The sequence below is a fragment of the Styela clava genome, chromosome 5, assembly GCF_964204865.1.
Source record: "Styela clava chromosome 5, kaStyClav1.hap1.2, whole genome shotgun sequence".
Lineage (NCBI taxonomy): Eukaryota > Metazoa > Chordata > Ascidiacea > Stolidobranchia > Styelidae > Styela > Styela clava.
In genome coordinates, this window is record NC_135254.1 from 11,142,378 (window position 1) to 11,160,313 (window position 17,936).

Sequence of the window (17,936 nt, forward strand, 5' to 3'; positions counted from 1 at the left end):
ATTAGTACAGTATCTTACGGATATATACTGTTACTTTCAGTCTTGCGTAATCTCCCTTTCTTTTTTAATACAAAACCGTGACGTATACATATATATAAGAAAGTGGGTCTCTGAGTTATGTACTATCAAGCATGGCAGGAGATCTAATCTTGATTGTCCTATCACAACAATATGTTTTGTCCCGGGGCTACGACCAGCTACGTGTATAACGCACAGCCGCTAAGAATTGTTACGACCAAGTCGTTTTGTCCTAAATCAAAGAAACTGACCTAAATCCGATTTCAGCTAATAATAATTATTTACCCGAATTACCTACATTGAATAAACTTGATATATCATTATCCCTACAACACTCTAGATGATTTTACACAATTTATTTGATTGGTTGCAATAGAGTTACTAATTTGCCAAATATCCTAACCTGTAGCACGCGAACAAAAAGAGAAGACAAATTCGCTTTTAAATTAGCAGTACATACAATTGCGTGGATGTAATAACAAATAAATGCTATTGTATGTAGTTTATTATACGTACTTCGTAAAGTTAGGGTGTAATTTAAATATTTTTTAGAAATTAACGAAAACGAACAATATCATTTTTACCTTTCTATGTTGATCTTATCCATGCCTGCAACCCTTTCTGCTAATAGCTGAGTACCAGCGAGAAAATTTATACAGTATATTATACAAACATTTCTTTTTAGAAACCTAATCTTCGAAACAGGATAACCTTCTGAAGCATAAGTATATATTTATATATACAGTATATATTTAGTGAGAGTGTTATTGCAAGGTTAGAAGAGTATCGACCGAGTTATATTAGAATGCATATCCATTCCATCTTGCTGGAATTTTCAATATCGAGTTATATTATCTACGTCTTTTCCCTCTCTGAGTTAGAATACTTACCACAATGCAATCATCACAATCAATTTTTATCTAAGACTACCTACCTCCTTGCTTAAAATGGAAATAACTTGAAGATATACAGAACACCTTTTATATACAAACCAGTATATTTCAAAATTGATAAGCTGTATCCCTGAGATGGCAAACCTTTTTACCCAATGAGTCGCAATATATAATAATCACAAAAAAAAAGAATATTGTTAGTAATGTTCCCATCTATGAGAAACCTGCTATGAAATCTATTTTGCAAGTTTTATAATCATTGTCGGGCATTGTGTATTTTGGAGTTTATGTATCAGTGTGCATATAATCAAACTATCATCTTTATTAAAACCAATGTCAGAAATATTTCACACTGCATGCTGCATGCGCGGTTACTAGTACTCGATTTTGTGAAATTTATATATGTTTAGGTTCCATTACATTTGAACCCGTAATTTGAACCCACGACAAATGCACCTGCATACTATTGCACCTATGAAAATTTGCACCAACGGATATTTGAACCCATACTAACCCTAACCCATGGATTTTAGCCCCCACATATAGATTTAACCCGCGGATATACGGGTGCAAATGTATGGGTTCAAATGTACGTGGGTTCAAATGTGCTGTCACCGCGTGAATATGAAAAATCAAAAAGCTTCAACAGCGTTACATGATTTTTGATAAATATTTAGAGCACATTTGAATTTCAATATGAGAGAGTTTATCACCGTAATGCGAAGTGCCGATGCGTTTGTTTGCAATAACGCGTGACTTGAGACTTGACGAGTCCCTGAATGAAAAGCATGACGGGACGCATGGGGACCAGAGAGTCTTTGGTTTGACATTTCAACTATATATATATATAAATAAAATAGGCTTGAAGGAAATAAATATTCCCCACACAGACGTAACGACAAAAAAAAAACGATTATATCCACCCAATGCATTGCACTACATGTGCAGCACTTTATCATAAAAGCTTAAATCTTATATTTTCATTCATTTAGCTTTCTTTTGACAGTAGTTTCAGTTCGAATGATTGAAAATGACTGTAAACTGATTTTTCTTCACTAAACGTTAAATATTTGTTTTGTTTTACGCGCGATACTATCTCGGAGGTTCAAAATCGTTGAATACAACAGTCGAAAAAATCGGGACTGTTATGAAGAGATTTACAGAATAATACTTGCGTATTTTTTTTCCAAAAATCCTTTTGATTTGAGACTGCACTTTTTAAACCTTCTGAATAAAAATAAAATGGTTTCAATCAACCGGATTTATTTATGTGGAAATTAGGAGCCTGAATTGACAAAGGGACATTCGAAACCAGCTCGACATAATTGCATTTCGATTCTGGTATAGTTGGCAAATGTGCCTGATTCACCAAACCAGGTAACGCCGTTGCCTTTGTGGTAAGGCCCATTCAAACTGCAATCATCATCTTCATTTAACCACCACCAAAACGACCATCCACTGTTGTAATTTCCAGATCCTGTCGAATTAGTGAATTTCTTGGACTTCATGACATCTGCATTACCTGTAAAATTGCTATTGAGGTTGTCGTAATCTCTAATTTCAATGGCGTTTTCATCATCTGTGCTCGATTGAGCTTTTATAAAGAATTTTCTGAAAATAAAAATTCAGTAAACTGTTCATTTTCAAAATTTGTGCAATGTATACTGTTTTGATTTAAAAGTAATAATATACAACGACCCTAAAATCGTCCTATAGCAATTTATTCTATTCGAGCCACCGTGCAGATGACATGACATTCAAATTCATAAATTTAGCCATACATTTCGCATTAACCAATTTCGATTGAAAGGGGGTAACTTACTTTTGCAAAATATCATATATTTTTGTCATATTTTGCAAATGAGCCCTAAAATAATCTTTGATGTATAGGTAAACATTGTGATTTTATCATTGATGGCATTCGTTTATTTTATATTAATTAAAGTTGTCAGTAATAGAAAATTTTTTTATGGTTCATTCGATAGCTTTTGAAAGATAATAAAAATAAAAATAAAATATTCGCACTCACTTATAAACCAGAATGTATTGTTTCCCGTATTTTGTCGTCATTTTTATCAATAGTTTGCCGTCTCCCTGAGATGTATGGATTAATCTCTTCATTTTTTGTAAACCTATAGTTATTGAAAGTAGCAAACAGTTATTGAAAGGTTGCATTGTGAAATCGTTCTGAGTTCTTCACCTCACGCCAACAGAATATTACAATATTGCATAATCTCTTTCGCATCACAACGATTAGGGCTAATATTGAACTGCTAAACTTTCTATTCCATGCGTGTTGTAAGTGAAAAAGGTAAATTTATTCCTAGATCAGAAGACATAAATTGAAGTGTGGTGCAACTTCAGCGTACGTTCTTGAAAGCTCACTCACCAAGCCAAAAGCTTCCGTTTTTCAAGTCACCGAATCCTGTTTTATAATCAGATAAGGGTCGACTGAAGTTGGCTCCGGTGTCCGCTGCTACACGTCGTTGGAATACCTGTTATTAATTATATTATTAACCTTTCCTCTCGATGTAAGTATTTAAGACCATGTCTTGTCTAATGCACGCAATATTACCCAACCATTCTTTATCATTTGTTCTTTGCAGATATCGATATGCAAGTTAAACTTGTTTGGTACTCCCCAAGTATGTGAACCAAGATGGCGGACACAGGAACGTAGTATGTGTACCAGGTTAGGGTTAGACCATAATTTCATGTACAAATACTACGGGAATCACTTGGCTAGTCCCCGAACTCGTAATAGAACTAAAATAGGGAAAATTGTCATAAAATTATGGCCTAACCCTAACCTTGGTACACATACTACCTTCCAGTGTCTGCCATCTATGTCCACATACTTTTGGCATTGCTTTTTATTACATTTCATTTTAGATAATCAGTTTACAGACTCATATTATAATGAATTCATCAACAGGTTGTATCTGGCGTATCCATTCGATATTTCACTTCGTTGTCAGTAAGATATTCAAAATCTTTACAGAAAAATGGGACATAAGTTATTAAGATAAGAGTATTTTTTAATAATGTTTCGACTTACTATCCAGTTATCAGTGCAGTCGACATCGTTGTAACAACTGCAAATCACTCCAAAGCCCGGACTATTCTCGTCTGGCTGAAGATGTGCTAATATGTCGATGCCGCTATTGTAACCAGTACATGCTTCTTTGCAGGTTTTAACTGAAACAAAAGCACATTTATATATATTGGACAAATATCACCTTAAAATTAGTGACAATTATTCTGAATTAATAAACCAATAAAAGAGATCAACAATGACCCGAGTATTATATTCAATCTCATATATGTGAAGATCATGGACAATTCTCATTCGTGAGTAACATCATCATGTTAACAATCATGTTAAAAGAATATTTGCTGAAATGTTCCATTTAGCAAATCGACTTTGAATCTACAACAATAATTATTTTATTATAAAGCATAAATACCCTCCACAGACGCCGGAAATAACTTCATTTCAACCACACTTAAGTCAGTTTCATTTCCCCAGGAGATACAATGCGGTCCTTTCACAAAAAAAAAGTTTTTTAATTTAATTGACAAAAGTACTTTTTATGATGTAAAATTTCGTATTCAAAATAAAAATAAATGAATCGTATTAGTTTTTATTCACTCATATTAAACGTAGCTATAAATGTTAAATTATTTCCTACTTAGACTGGACGATTGCGATAACACAATGCTCCCTCCCTTCTTTCGTTAAAATATACTTCTAGTTTTGTGGTCACATTGGTAGTATCTAGATTTTAGATTAGTGGTTCCCAAACGATTGTATCATTTTGTAATTGTTTTATCTAAATGTAATATATTTTTCAAACCTTTTAAAGTGAAAGTGAATATTCACGTAGTAAACGACGATTTACTGAAAGTGGTTTTGGTAAATTATTTTTTTTGTTTTCAATTTGACCCAATTATGGATACACCTCAAGCTAGCAAAAAAATAATTGAAAAAAAAAACTTCAGGAATTAAATGTAATGCAAAGTACATGAAGAAGGTGACAGTTTTGATGAAAAATGGGAGTTGCAATATTTCTGCATTTCTCAAAATTCTAAAGCACATTCCATCAGTGCACTGAAAGAATACAATACAAGTCGACATTATCAGAATAAGCCAAGCAGTCATTATGACAAATTTAAAGATCAAGTTCGAACAGAAAATTTAATGTGTTTGTATATTATTATATTTATACAACTACCTAGTTACGAAAAATTAATATATATCAATCATAACTCAAGCGGTCCTATACCACGTAATGGTAAGAAATGTCAAGAAACGCGGCGAGAAATGTCTGGTCCGAAAAGTCAATCATTTGTTTGTTTACTGATCTATACATGAAATGATGAACGTAATATTTTTGCATTACTGAAATTATTCAAACATTCTCAACGATCCAGATTAACCGATGATCATGTGACCTCGTTAATTAGAGTTGGTACTATAAAATCATTTCAACTTGATATTGATAAGCTGGAGACACAAAAGAGATGCCAAACGCCAGGACATATGTGATAGGAAAAAAATATTGATTTTATTTTGTAGTATTTTTATAAATTTTCAGTTTTACATATTTAGCTTAGGTCATTTTTAGTGTATGTATTATTCTTTCCTTATCAAAACTTTGTTCAAAAATGTTTCGGAAAGTTGACAAAAAAATTGTGATTTTTTGTAATAAATACAGTAAATTGCAATAATAGTGAAATGTAAAAATTAGTATGTAAATGGCATTTGAAATTTAAGAACAGAACAAAACTTTATTCGGCTGTTTAATTGCATCACAGTATATGTCACAAACCACATCTATCTGAAATACGCTTCAAGTAAACATTAATAATATATATCAAAAACTGTTTGCGGCCCTTTGCACTTACCAAAATGCAATGCGGCCCTCGAAAACCCACGAGTTAGGCCCCCCCTGTTCTAGATAGCACATGTAACTTACTATACCTTGGTCGTCGTAAACACCGTTCAAGTTTGACAATGAACTTGAATCAGTACTGTCAGTAGGAACAAACCACCAACCAGATGAATAGTTTTTGTTAAAATTAATTTTAAACACTGGGTTCTTATTTGTCTGAGATGTTAAGTAGTTTCTCATAGAAGAGTTTTCATCTTTTTGTCCGACAACAAGGCGGTATTCATTGGTTGCATTGTATACTCTCACATACCTGAAATACAACAAAGGTGTGATGATTCTACCAAACAAGTATGCAAAGCTTAAATAAATGGAAATTATAAACCACAGTACCGGTAGCGTACGCAACTCACGCGAAAATGTGTCTGATCACGGAGTTCGCAAATTCAAAACGGAGGACAGCCTTAACGCTGGCTGTCCTGCTTGGCGGAATTAAAACGGTGTTGCCATGAATAGAAATAAAATAGCCAGATTTTGAGGGAATTATTAGATCACACGGGATTCATTGAAAAGTTGAGAACAAATTAAAATCATAGTCTTCTAGCGACAACAACAATCTTTAAATCCTTAAAATTTTCAAAGCAATTGATTTAGTAGTTGGAAAGGAAAGCGATTTTTCACAGCAACAACAATAACAACAAGAAGAAAAAGAAAAGAATGCTAACAACAACAACATAATAATAAAAAACGATCCATGGGTCTACTTCGTTTCCAATGACTACTTTAAAACTGGCACAAAGTCATAAACTAACAACAAAGCACATCAACAACTCACTTGAACCGGATGTACCGATGATGAACATCTGTAGAACTTCTCTTGAATTCAATTTGCAGTTTAGCAGGTGAACCATGAGGTAAATAGTTGGTTAATTGGTGAATCTTTTTGAGGCCTAACAAAGGAAAAATAATGTATCATAAAAAATAAATAATATATTACCATGTCATTCGATTTGAATTCAAAAAACAATTGCAATGTTGCAATTGAAATTTATTTTCATAAAAGTTCGTACTTGATGCACCGAGAAAACAAAGCACAATTAATATGTTCACCGAGTTGCAAAACAAGGGGCAAAAATTAATCATACATCTATTAAAACTAATTTATTCATTGCTACGTAAATTCAACTTGAATAATGCGTTTTGCAAAATTTCGCAAAATTTTACTTCATGCTTTTCCTTTTTTTACCTCTTTTTATTTTATAAACTTACCAAGCCAATAACTCATTGAGTTTACACCAGATGTGAACCCACGCTCATATTCTCTGAAGGTTTTATTGAAGTCGTCACTGTCATTGACTCTACGTTGTATTATCTGTTAATAATGAATAATTTTGAAATTATAATTAGGTACGGAGACGGAGTTCAATATAAAAAAGAGATCACAGTTTTCAAATAGAAATGTTTTTACTGGTATAATATAAATAACAACAGTAGTTCTGTACTTGACCAAACTAATAATACATGATTAATATATACTTGTCTGCGATACTTACCACCCAACCGTATGTACTCTGTAAATTAGGCGATGCCTGCGTACAGTCACAGTAAAGTTTTTGGTACTCGCCTGAAAAATATGTATCCGTAAATTTTATACTGTTTGCCTGCGCATACTTTTATTTATTGTTTTAGGATTTCTCTCGGTCTCAGGGGACCCTACTTACGGCCTTCACGTCAATATATTTACATCGAATACTGTTGCTTGGAAAACACCAAGAACTACTTCTATAGGATACTCCAGTATATATAGATTACAAATTTTGCTACTCATGTAGTATGTGAACCAAGGTGGCTGACACCGGAACGTAGTATGTGTACCAGATTAGAGTTAGGCCATAATTTCAGGTACAAATAACACGGGAGTCAATTGGCTAGTCCCCGGACTCTTGATAGAACTAACTATAGATAATATTGAGGAAAATTGGAACGAAATTATGTCCTAACCCGAACCTGGTACACATACTACGTTTTGATGTCCGCCATCTTGGCTCACATACTACGGGAGCGCTCACATTTTTGAAAAATAATGACACTACGATAACGCAACAAACCTTCAATGAGGATTTTGGCAATAATGCCATCTTGTGGAAAGCCATCGGACATGTAAGGCACAGACAAACCGCAAGCATCGATACAATTGGCCGCAAGGGGACCTGAATTTAAATAAATATTTTGTTTTGAAATGTTGTCAAATTTTTAAGCATGTTATTTGCTATATACAATTATTAATGATCATGTGTGATACAGATGAAGCAGATTGTCAAAAGTGTAGATTCTGGATAATTTATTTTTACCTAAATGACTTCGATGATTTCAGACATATGCCACAAAGATTTTTTTACTCAGAGCTCGAGATTTCTCATAAAACAAGGCGTTGAACCCAACATTCAAACTTACGAAAACACTTCTTGTAGGAAAGGCATGTAGGCCGACGTTTCGACTGAACGAGGAGCCGATTATTTCTGCATCCACATGAAGATATCAAACACCATCGCTGGTGATAATGAACAGATTGATTTGCTTTGGTGCATTGTGGTGGACAGTTGGTGATGTTGTAGTGAGATACATCGTAACAAGATTCTGTAGAAATTATCTTTTAACCCGTTTTAAATTACCGCGTGCTATTTATTAGAATTTGTAAATGTTTATAATTTGTGATCTAAATTCAGACTTAGATAACCCAAAAAAATTTAATAATCGAAAAATTTGTGAAAATCCATAAAGAATAAGCTTCATTCTTAATTTTTGATTTGTGTCAAAATTTTTAAACGTAAAAATATGAATTTTAGTTTTTTAAATTTAGATAGATGTTCAATTTATTGATTACTTCAATTACTATTCCAATGTTTGAGATTTTGCTGATGTGGTTTTGATTAATCAAATTACTGCCAGCACAAAGTTTGAAATTGGTTATTTTCATTTTATTCTAACAGTACAAAAAGAGACAAATCTTCGTGATTAATCGGATTCATTAGCAAGAATGTGAATTTAAAACAAGAAAAGTGTAATGCTAAAAGGCAAAAACTAACCTTCGGGTCGTATTTTCATTTCTACCATTGTGTAGTAAACATCGTCTGACTGATTTGCAAATATCCCTCCTCTTCCTCGTCCGTCATAATTTCCGTTTAAATTTGATTTCATTGTGTCACCAAACCACCAGCCAGAATTGTAAATCTAAAAGCAAATATTATGTTTCAGGCACATTTTATGAGTAACCAAGACAAACTTATATATACTATATAAAAGTAGACAGTTAACAACAAAGTATTAAGAACCGTCATCATTTATACGTAAAATAGGAATATTGTACTGTTTTTGTTACTTACCCTTGAAAGACTGCTGTCGGGGTCTCGGAAGTTGTCACGATCAAACGCAGAGAATATCGAGCCATTTTTCATCCAAGGTATGTTGGTCGCGTGATATGTCAGAGGATAATTGTATGTGATGCTACCGACACTAAAACCCCTGGAACAAAGTAAATGCAATCATAGAATGAATAAATAAATAAATTACAACAAAACCTAAATGCTTTTAAATAAATCATTATATTTTTCAATTACCAATTTTGTTCTGAAGAATTGAATATAGTGTTCACATTGATTTAGAAATGTTCGACGACTTTGTTAGGTTTAGATATTGTGGCAATTAGCGAACACTTCCTCTATTTAGTAAGGTTATGCAGTAAGTATCGCAATCAACTCAGCGTTAAACGGAAATTCAAAATAAAATCTTATTTTTGTGTTTCTAATATTTGAAGATATAAATTTGAACTCACGTAAACCATGCTTCTTCTATATTCCCGGAATTATCTCGAAGCTTAATTACCAGAAGCGTGTTTGTTTTCGAGAGAACGTGAATGTTTTTCAGACCTAGGAATTTGGAGAACAATTTTTTATTTTTGTATTCTATTTTTGAATTCTATTTTATGGAATTGAAATTCTGAAACAATAATTGATCACTGGAGTAAAATTTAATTTAAATACAGTTGATTGAAATATATTGAATATATTTTAAAAGTTTTGAATTTGAAGTTGGCTGCAAGGATGAACCAACAGTAAGTTCTGCAATAAAGACAATTTCACCTAACCAGAAATTACGTTCAACGTCGCCGAATCCATTTTCGTACTCGGCATATGTTCGATTAAAATTGATTGTGTTGTCTATGCGCCGCTGGATAACCTAAAAATATAGTGAGAAATTCAAATTGCAAAATTTACAATTTGGCTTTCGTATGTAATTCAACTCAACGAAATCACTGATTGCGAATTATCGTTGGATAGACCGCGCCTTCACGACATACCGGTACGTCAAATTGAAAGGTGAATATTTAAACTTAAAGCAACCTACAACATTATTTCAACGCCATATTAGTCATAAAATAAACTAAGTTACATTGTCGGGATTGCATTGGAACGAGTTCATGTATTTTAATTGACTCGGTCAAATCGAGAGGAAATGGAATGCGTAGCTGATGCGATTCGATATTCAAAATTTTTCTAAAAATAAAAATATTAGTTTGCACCAAACAATTCAGTTTTTGGTATTAAATATCTATTATTACTAAATACCTGCAACATTTTTGTAACATGCGACAGTTGAGCAAAAAAAATAAATGTCAAAATTACAGATTCAGAATTAGGTCAATAGTGCATCATAAATTTTATATTTTCAATATATTCTTAAATACATTGTATAAAGAGTTTTGGTCAAAGCATTTTTCTAACAAAAAGATTTTTTGTAGCACAATACATAATGAAGTATACTTCGGCAACGCTTCAAAACGTGGTATTTGTGTTGAATAGTTCTCGCTCTTTAGTGGTATTGTCTGTTAACGCTTATTCGTTTATGACCAATACAAGGTTTTTATAGAAACTAAAACGACTGCACAATTTCATTTTTGTACAAGAAATTGTTGGCTATGCAAAACAGTGGGAATAAAAATATGATTTTTTCCCAAGGTATTTCATTTTTTATTTGTGACGAGAGAGCCTAAACCTGTTCACGTTTAATTTCTCAGGTCAGAGGTCACGTAACAAGATTTTTTCTAAATATATTGCGGAGGAAAATATTGCATGAGCCATCAAATAATTAGGCTGCGCACATAGATATATTTTGGTCTTGCAGTTTACTAACAAGATTCAAATCAAGTCGAGTTGTTTTGAAAATAATGAATATAAACGCGAGGTTGTTTAAATTCAGGCTCATGAAATATGCTAAACTAAACTTGTTTGCAACAATGTCGCATCGGTATGCTTTAATTGTATAGACGGAATAAAGAAGTAATTAACTTGGCTCACCGATTCTCGCTAATTCGAATGAGTAATTTTGCAAACAATATTCCATCATTACTATAATACAAAAACTGAAAACGATTGAGAAACTCACTGTAAAACTGTATTGATCTTTTTTGTGGCAATCGCAGAAGACAGAAACATTTTTTGAGTCATTAGTTCCATCAATACTTGGAATGTTGATTAAAAACGTTCCATTATTTGTTAAAAATCTTGCTGTTTTGTAGGCTGCTTTGTTCAAGATCATGCAGCCATCGGTGCAATTTTTTGCTGCAATATTTAGCAAGATGCAAAATTCGAAATAACATTGAAATTTTCTCACATTGTTTTAGGCAAAATACAATCACGCATGAAAAAATTCGCTATTGTAAACTCGATTACACAAAACAAATCAAAGGAATGGAATCTTTTGTATTGATATTACACATTTCATTCAACATCTGAAAAATGTCATTCAGGGCATGAAAATCTTTATACATCTACAAGTATTTTTTTCGTGAATCTACAGCAAATTTATTACCAATCTATCAATTGTATTTTAATGTTTATCAGATGAATAAGATTTGAGTAAGAGTTGTTGTAATCATTATTTCTGGACAACAATTAGATATATGAAAAATGCTGGCGCTTTTCAGCACGTGGATTATGCACAAACGAATGCTTTGCCAAATGGCAAATAAATGAAAAATGTTACCTGTAATCGGATTGGAAGATTCCTTCGTTGTGGCAGGGACGTTTGGAGTTGAAGGTGTTTGCTTCGTGGTTGTCGTATCCACTTTCGCTTCTAAAAAAATTCCAACGTTATATCACCATACCGTTGACCGAAAATTGAAGTCGATTTTAGCTCAATATGAAAAATTTAGACAAATTAAAACGTCATTTTGGTCAGTGAATACATATATTGGAAACGATGTCGGCTGACACAAAATAAAAACTTTGTTAGAGAAAGGTTGATTGCTAGCTTATAGGTATCAGCGTTTATTGGTATCCGTTTTACGAGAATATTAATTCAAATTGTCAGAAAATCAATGATTAGTACACTAATACCTGAGTTTGTGACAGTTGGCGCATGAGTCGTAAATTTGTAAGCTGTACTTTCAACCGGATGATCATTGGATCGCATGGGTCCAAATACAGATGTTTCTATTTTTATATTCGGCTTCAAGACTTTGCCGCCAGAATCACTATTTACTAGTTGTTGTTCTACCTGTTCTCTGATGAATTTGAGGATTTCGGGATTGTTTTCAATATCTAGTAAGGAAAAAGTAGATCAGAAAACAATGTTCAAGTCGAGTTTTATTATTATTAAATGAGTCTTTTAAAAAGGATCATTAAAAGAAAATCGGAACTGTTTAGAAATAGCCAGTGAAAAATATTTGCGGATACCGTTTTAAATGTTCGATTCTTAGTTTCATCACATACTTTCGTGACGGAAATTGTCATCAAATTCTTATATGGCTGTTTAAATATAGGTTACTAACACAACATAAAATCGAATTCACTTATCTAAAAATAAAAACATAATTTCAACATACCCCGCATTTGCTCCTGTAAAAAAATAATAAAGTTATTTTATAATTCAAAGAGATTAACCAGAACTATAAATGAATATACAATAATAAATTAGTTTTAGATGATCAATGATAATTTAAATCATTTACAAACTTTTTGCGCAATAACATATCAAAATATTCAGGTAAAATAGTTATTAGAATCATAATTATATGTAGAACTATCTAAAATTTTAAGTCGGCTCAACATATATGAATTGAAAGAAAAGGAAGGAAAGGTAAAAAATATTAGTATCTTTGAATATCTGATGGAACTTACCGCAGTCAAGGTGAATTCTTTACAAATGCCACCATTGCAGGGAAAATCTCCTATGGCTCCCAGACTCTGTATTACTATTGCTACTGAGAAAAATATGAAGTATTACAGTTGAGCTTGCACTTGCGCTAGGTTTATATCACGATACAATGCAATACAACTTCTAACAAATGTGAACAATGTGTACTAAATGAAGTAAAAATGGAAATAATTGCAATTAGTTTGTTTTTCACGTAATTGATATTTATCTAAATATTGTACATTATGAAAGCTTTTTTATTTCGTCCTGATTTTTGTCATGGCATCAATAAGAAAAATTCCCTCTATCTAATCAATGTTTATCAATGCAGTTTTAAACAAACTGAGCATTTAAAAATCTGCATATTGCAGATATACATATATAAAACGTCTCACCTCCTCCAAATAGAAGCCAAAACTTCAGTATCATCTTCATTTACTACTATTTGTTTTCGAATCTTTAACTGATTACGACAAAGCAACAAAAAATATTTGCTAAGTCAACGTGCACAGACAAGTAAACAGGACAGTCAAATGACAACTATATTTGTTGCATTTTGAATACGATTTTTATTTCTGTTACACATGACGGTACTCGGAGTGGGTATTCGTTTCTCTTTAGATAGGGCATCTTCTAGGTATCCAGGTCGCCTCGACTTACTTTGTTCTTTTAATATTCAATATTTAATTTATCTATTACTGTTAGACTTAAATCACGAGTGTTTCTGCTCGATAACCAGTAATGGTGCCTCCCTGAGGTACCTTTTTACTTCTTTTTTAAATTGTTTATTCATAATGTGTATTTTAGTATAGTGGGAAAATCAATTACTGATTATATTACTCTTTTCATATTTATTAATAATAAACTTTTTTTTCAAATTTATACGAAAAGGCGAAATTCAGATTTATGGTGCCTTCTATAAATTCGAAGTTGCTAATATTCATCACCGGGGCTGTATAAGTTAGTTTAAAAACTAGAATGCAAACCAGTAACTACGCCGCAATACAAGAATTAAATGAAACATACTAAATTATATAAATTTGTGAAGATTCTATCCTACTGTTTTGAAGAGTTTAAAATGCAATGAATTATTTTTTTGAAGTGATTTTACAGTATTTTTGGGCCTGTGAAAGTGCTCCACCCACGGAAGAAATTTACCAACTTTCAGTAATCTGACAAACCAAGTATCTAATATTTAACTATCCTATCCTTCAACCAAATCACTGTCAAAGATTCAATTACACCAAGCGATGTCTCTGCAAGAAACTTGAAACAAGACAACTTTTTCTAACATGCTTACGTGGATGATAATGCTGCTTGCTCAGGTTTTGTAAAAAGACTGTGCGATTTATGTGGTCGCTGAACGGTTTGTTTCACCTTTCGCACTCCACAAATAATGACGTTTCAGAAAAGATGCGTCATTCTACAATTTTTTACTTCCGTAATGCTCATGATTACCGCCTACATGGAATGATATTTAGGTACTATTAAAATATGACTCTAGCTTGCTGTGCTCGCAATTCATTTACAACACCTGGAAAAAATTAATATCTGAGTAGAATAAATATATTTTCGTGAAAAAAATACGATCGATTGGGCATTAAATAGTAATGAAGGTGATAAACAAATAAATGAAACAAACAAAATGTACAACATTATTTGATGCAACCAAAAATATCAAGAGTAAATGAAACTAAAAGTATTAAAATTCTATGCTATAGAAGAATAAATCAGTTTCTTCAACACTGTATTCAACACATTCTTTTGCTTTAACATCAGCCAACTGCGTGAAAAATAAAAGCAATGATATGTGTCATTGTATGTGTATATTTACAACAATGCTTTCAAATGACTAACTTTGGTTAAATATATGTCAAAATTCGAATCTAAATAGGTGTAAACCTGGCAATACCAAACTATAATACGCACACATAAATAACTGCAAGTGCTTTTTTGGAGAATTTCAGAATAATCCACTTTTATATAGATGTTCAAGCTAAAGTTCAATTTTAGTCAAATTAACTATTGCATGGATTCAAAATGATGGATGGATTTCTCTTATCAATACCGTTTAATTGAAGATAAATAGAAATTACTGCACATGGTACATGCAATAAAATACATCCGGAAATTAAGCTTGGAGCAATTGTTTAATTGATTGACTACTACTTGTTACCTTCTTAATTAAGACAATAAAACCAAAAATACATACGGAAGTTTGCATTCAAAAGGTCATCCTCGTTTACAACACCGGCAATACTTCCATGACAAGATAATTCATCATCCATTCCTGGAGTACATTTTTCTCCCACCGCACAATCACTGTCATGTTTGCATTTATGAGATGTGATTGATCTAAATAATTAAATACAATATATATAATTCTCTTTTTTAATTGAATGTTAATAAAATATATTTACATGGCAAAGTACGAAATATCACTTACCCAACGATTCCAAAAATGAGAAGGATGATTACGAATAGTTTCATATTTTTGTATATATGATGGAAGTGAAGGAAAGCTGTAAAATAGTTTACTTAATTGCATACTCTACCATACTGTATTTTTCAATCCGCATCAATTGAATAGGTAACCATAGATTTTTAAAATATTATAACAGTATAATTATGTAAACATAAATATAAATAAATATTTTGATTACAGCCTGAAAGTACAGCATGAAACACCAACCTGACTAGGCAATTTTGACGCTTAATACCTGATTTAAAGCGTCATGATCGATTACTCAGAGTTCACACTTTCAAGCATAAACATCCTGTTCGTGTCACATACCTATAATCACCTCGATTGCCTTGAGTATAAAAGAATTAATTGAGGGTGTATTTCTGAACGGCACCAACCACAACAACCTTGCCGAACTTTCATTATCTTCGCCGACCGATTAAACCGATAAAAAAGTAATTCAGCTAATAAAAATATTCCTAGATTATATGATTCCTCGTCATTATATGGTCTATGAAACAAGACGTTTGCAAAACTTGCTGCATCATTTTCTTCATCAAGTTTTTCATCTAAAGTAATATTGAATAAATGAGAGAGCTTGCTACAAAATCAATAATGATAGCCTACCAGTCGATTTTGCCTGAGATTGTAATTAGACGGAGAAACAGTTTGATGAAATGTTGATAAAGCTATTGCTTGCTATGTCTGGCCCTCAATTTTGCGCAATTTCCTAGGTTTGATTTGAATTTGTGATCATATGTGGTTTAAAAGCTGTGTTTGCTCATATTACCCAATATGATTTTTAAAGGATTGTTGGTTTGTTTAAACTGTATTTTGAAATCACATTTTACAGAACTGTGGACTACTTCTGGACGAGTACTATTGTTTCATATTTTTAAAAACTCTGTAAATTAATTGCATTATATTGAGTATTGTTGAAATAGTTATTGTATCACGGAAAAACCAATAAAGCACTTATTCACACAAAAAATAGTTCCGTAAATTGCGGTCTCGATTTGCTATCTGTGATTAAACGAACAGGTAAAATGTTTGACGAAAAGTTGTTCTGAGAGTAATTTCATAGTTTATTCGTCTGATTTTTGTAATGAACATTTTTGCCATTTTGTTTTTGTTATTGATTATGTTATTTCGAGACAGGCAAAGTTTTCTTCTGTCATTATACGACTGCGTCTTAACTGATGCTTTATCTCTGTTCCTAGGCAACTTGTATACTCATCTTTAATTCGGGCCGGTTTGTTTTTAGATTCATATTTGACCTGGGAGAATATAATTATAATCGCAGTAAATATAAATTTGTAATCGCTGGTTGTATGTGGAAAATTTTGTATACTCAACACACAAGATTATTGAATTTTATTTGAAGTTTTCCTCGGATTAGTACACGTGACGTAATTGACTCACATACACCGTGATCAGAGACTTATTTGAGATTTTCTATGAGATAATAATACTATGTCGTCTCTTTACTTTCTTGCCATACATTTACATTCAAAATTGCATTGCATATCGATACTTACTGCGCGCTGTGCTCCTATCGCAATGTTTTCGAAGCAAGGACTATTTATTGATTGTGTATTGCATATTGCGTTTTAAGTGATCATTAGCCTCAATGAAAATGATAAAATGCCTGATGACCGATTTTCCGACGAAAATAGGGGATATTTTAAGGCAGAATTTTTATTTTATTTACCCGGATATATTTCACGATTTGCACTATATCACATGATATTATAAAACTATAATAAATAATTTACAGGTTGAACATCGTTAATCTTCTTTAACCTTCGTTCTGCTGAAATGAGAAAAATGAGAATACTTTTAGTCATCCTATTAATACAGTGTGGTCAAATCCGCAATCAATTATCGCCAATTATCTACTGGAAAATTGAAGTGTCCAGAATTCATAAAATTGTTCGGTATGAGAGACGACAAAAAAACAAAATAACTTTTACCGAAATGTGCATATGAACAATATATTCAAACGCTAAAATGTTGTTCATTGAACAAAAAAAAGCAATTGGCAAAATGCATACTCACAGAAAGTTACCTTTTTCGTCCCACACGAGCAGGAAAAATAAGGTAATGGCACGTAACATATAAGTTTAAGCTCTTCCGTGTTATCTTCATCATTGTCATTCCAAAGATAAGATATATAGGTCATTAATCTAAATAGTCGTTAATTGGGGTAAATAGTTTACTTGATTTTTTTATCCCACGTGAAATTCCCAGAAGGACATTGTCATTATAGTGAGTTACTTCTAATTTATGAAATTTTGATTTTTTGGAATAATAGGGTGACATCATTTTGTTTCGCCGACTTAATATTAATAAAATGTCTACAATCTACATTAATTATGTTTATATTACCCGGTGTCTCCAAAGCATCACTTGTATTTATTTCATTTATGGTAGGTCTTGCACTGTTTTTAAATCTTAATCGAATTTTTAATATTA

At 32.2% G+C, this 17,936-nt stretch overlaps 1 protein-coding gene across 3 annotated transcripts; it reads right to left on the minus strand.

The window, feature by feature from the left end:
* Window positions 1-1,003: 1,003 nt before the first annotated feature.
* On the minus strand, window positions 1,004-13,988 carry LOC120344782 (uncharacterized). 3 transcript variants are annotated; one of them, XM_078113199.1, is made up of 21 exons: window positions 13,393-13,988; window positions 12,982-13,064; window positions 12,687-12,699; window positions 12,199-12,402; window positions 11,846-11,932; window positions 11,246-11,421; window positions 9,943-10,039; window positions 9,636-9,729; window positions 9,187-9,325; window positions 8,890-9,034; window positions 8,258-8,440; window positions 7,912-8,013; window positions 7,357-7,427; window positions 7,073-7,175; window positions 6,639-6,753; window positions 5,896-6,116; window positions 4,379-4,456; window positions 3,970-4,109; window positions 3,301-3,406; window positions 2,941-3,043; window positions 1,004-2,522 (listed from the first exon to the last, which is right to left on the minus strand). In XM_078113199.1, the coding sequence occupies exons 1-21, from the start codon at window positions 13,430-13,432 to the stop codon at window positions 2,189-2,191; spliced, it is 2,634 nt and encodes an 877-aa protein (XP_077969325.1). In that variant the 5' UTR covers window positions 13,433-13,988; the 3' UTR covers window positions 1,004-2,188. The 3 variants fall into 3 exon arrangements, with proteins under 3 accessions (XP_077969325.1, XP_077969324.1, XP_039270025.2); XM_078113198.1 differs by having other exon boundaries at window positions 11,846-11,935; window positions 13,393-13,986; XM_039414091.2 differs by having other exon boundaries at window positions 11,846-11,935; window positions 12,982-13,061; window positions 13,393-13,985.
* Between the last annotated feature and the right edge of the window lie 3,948 nt (window positions 13,989-17,936).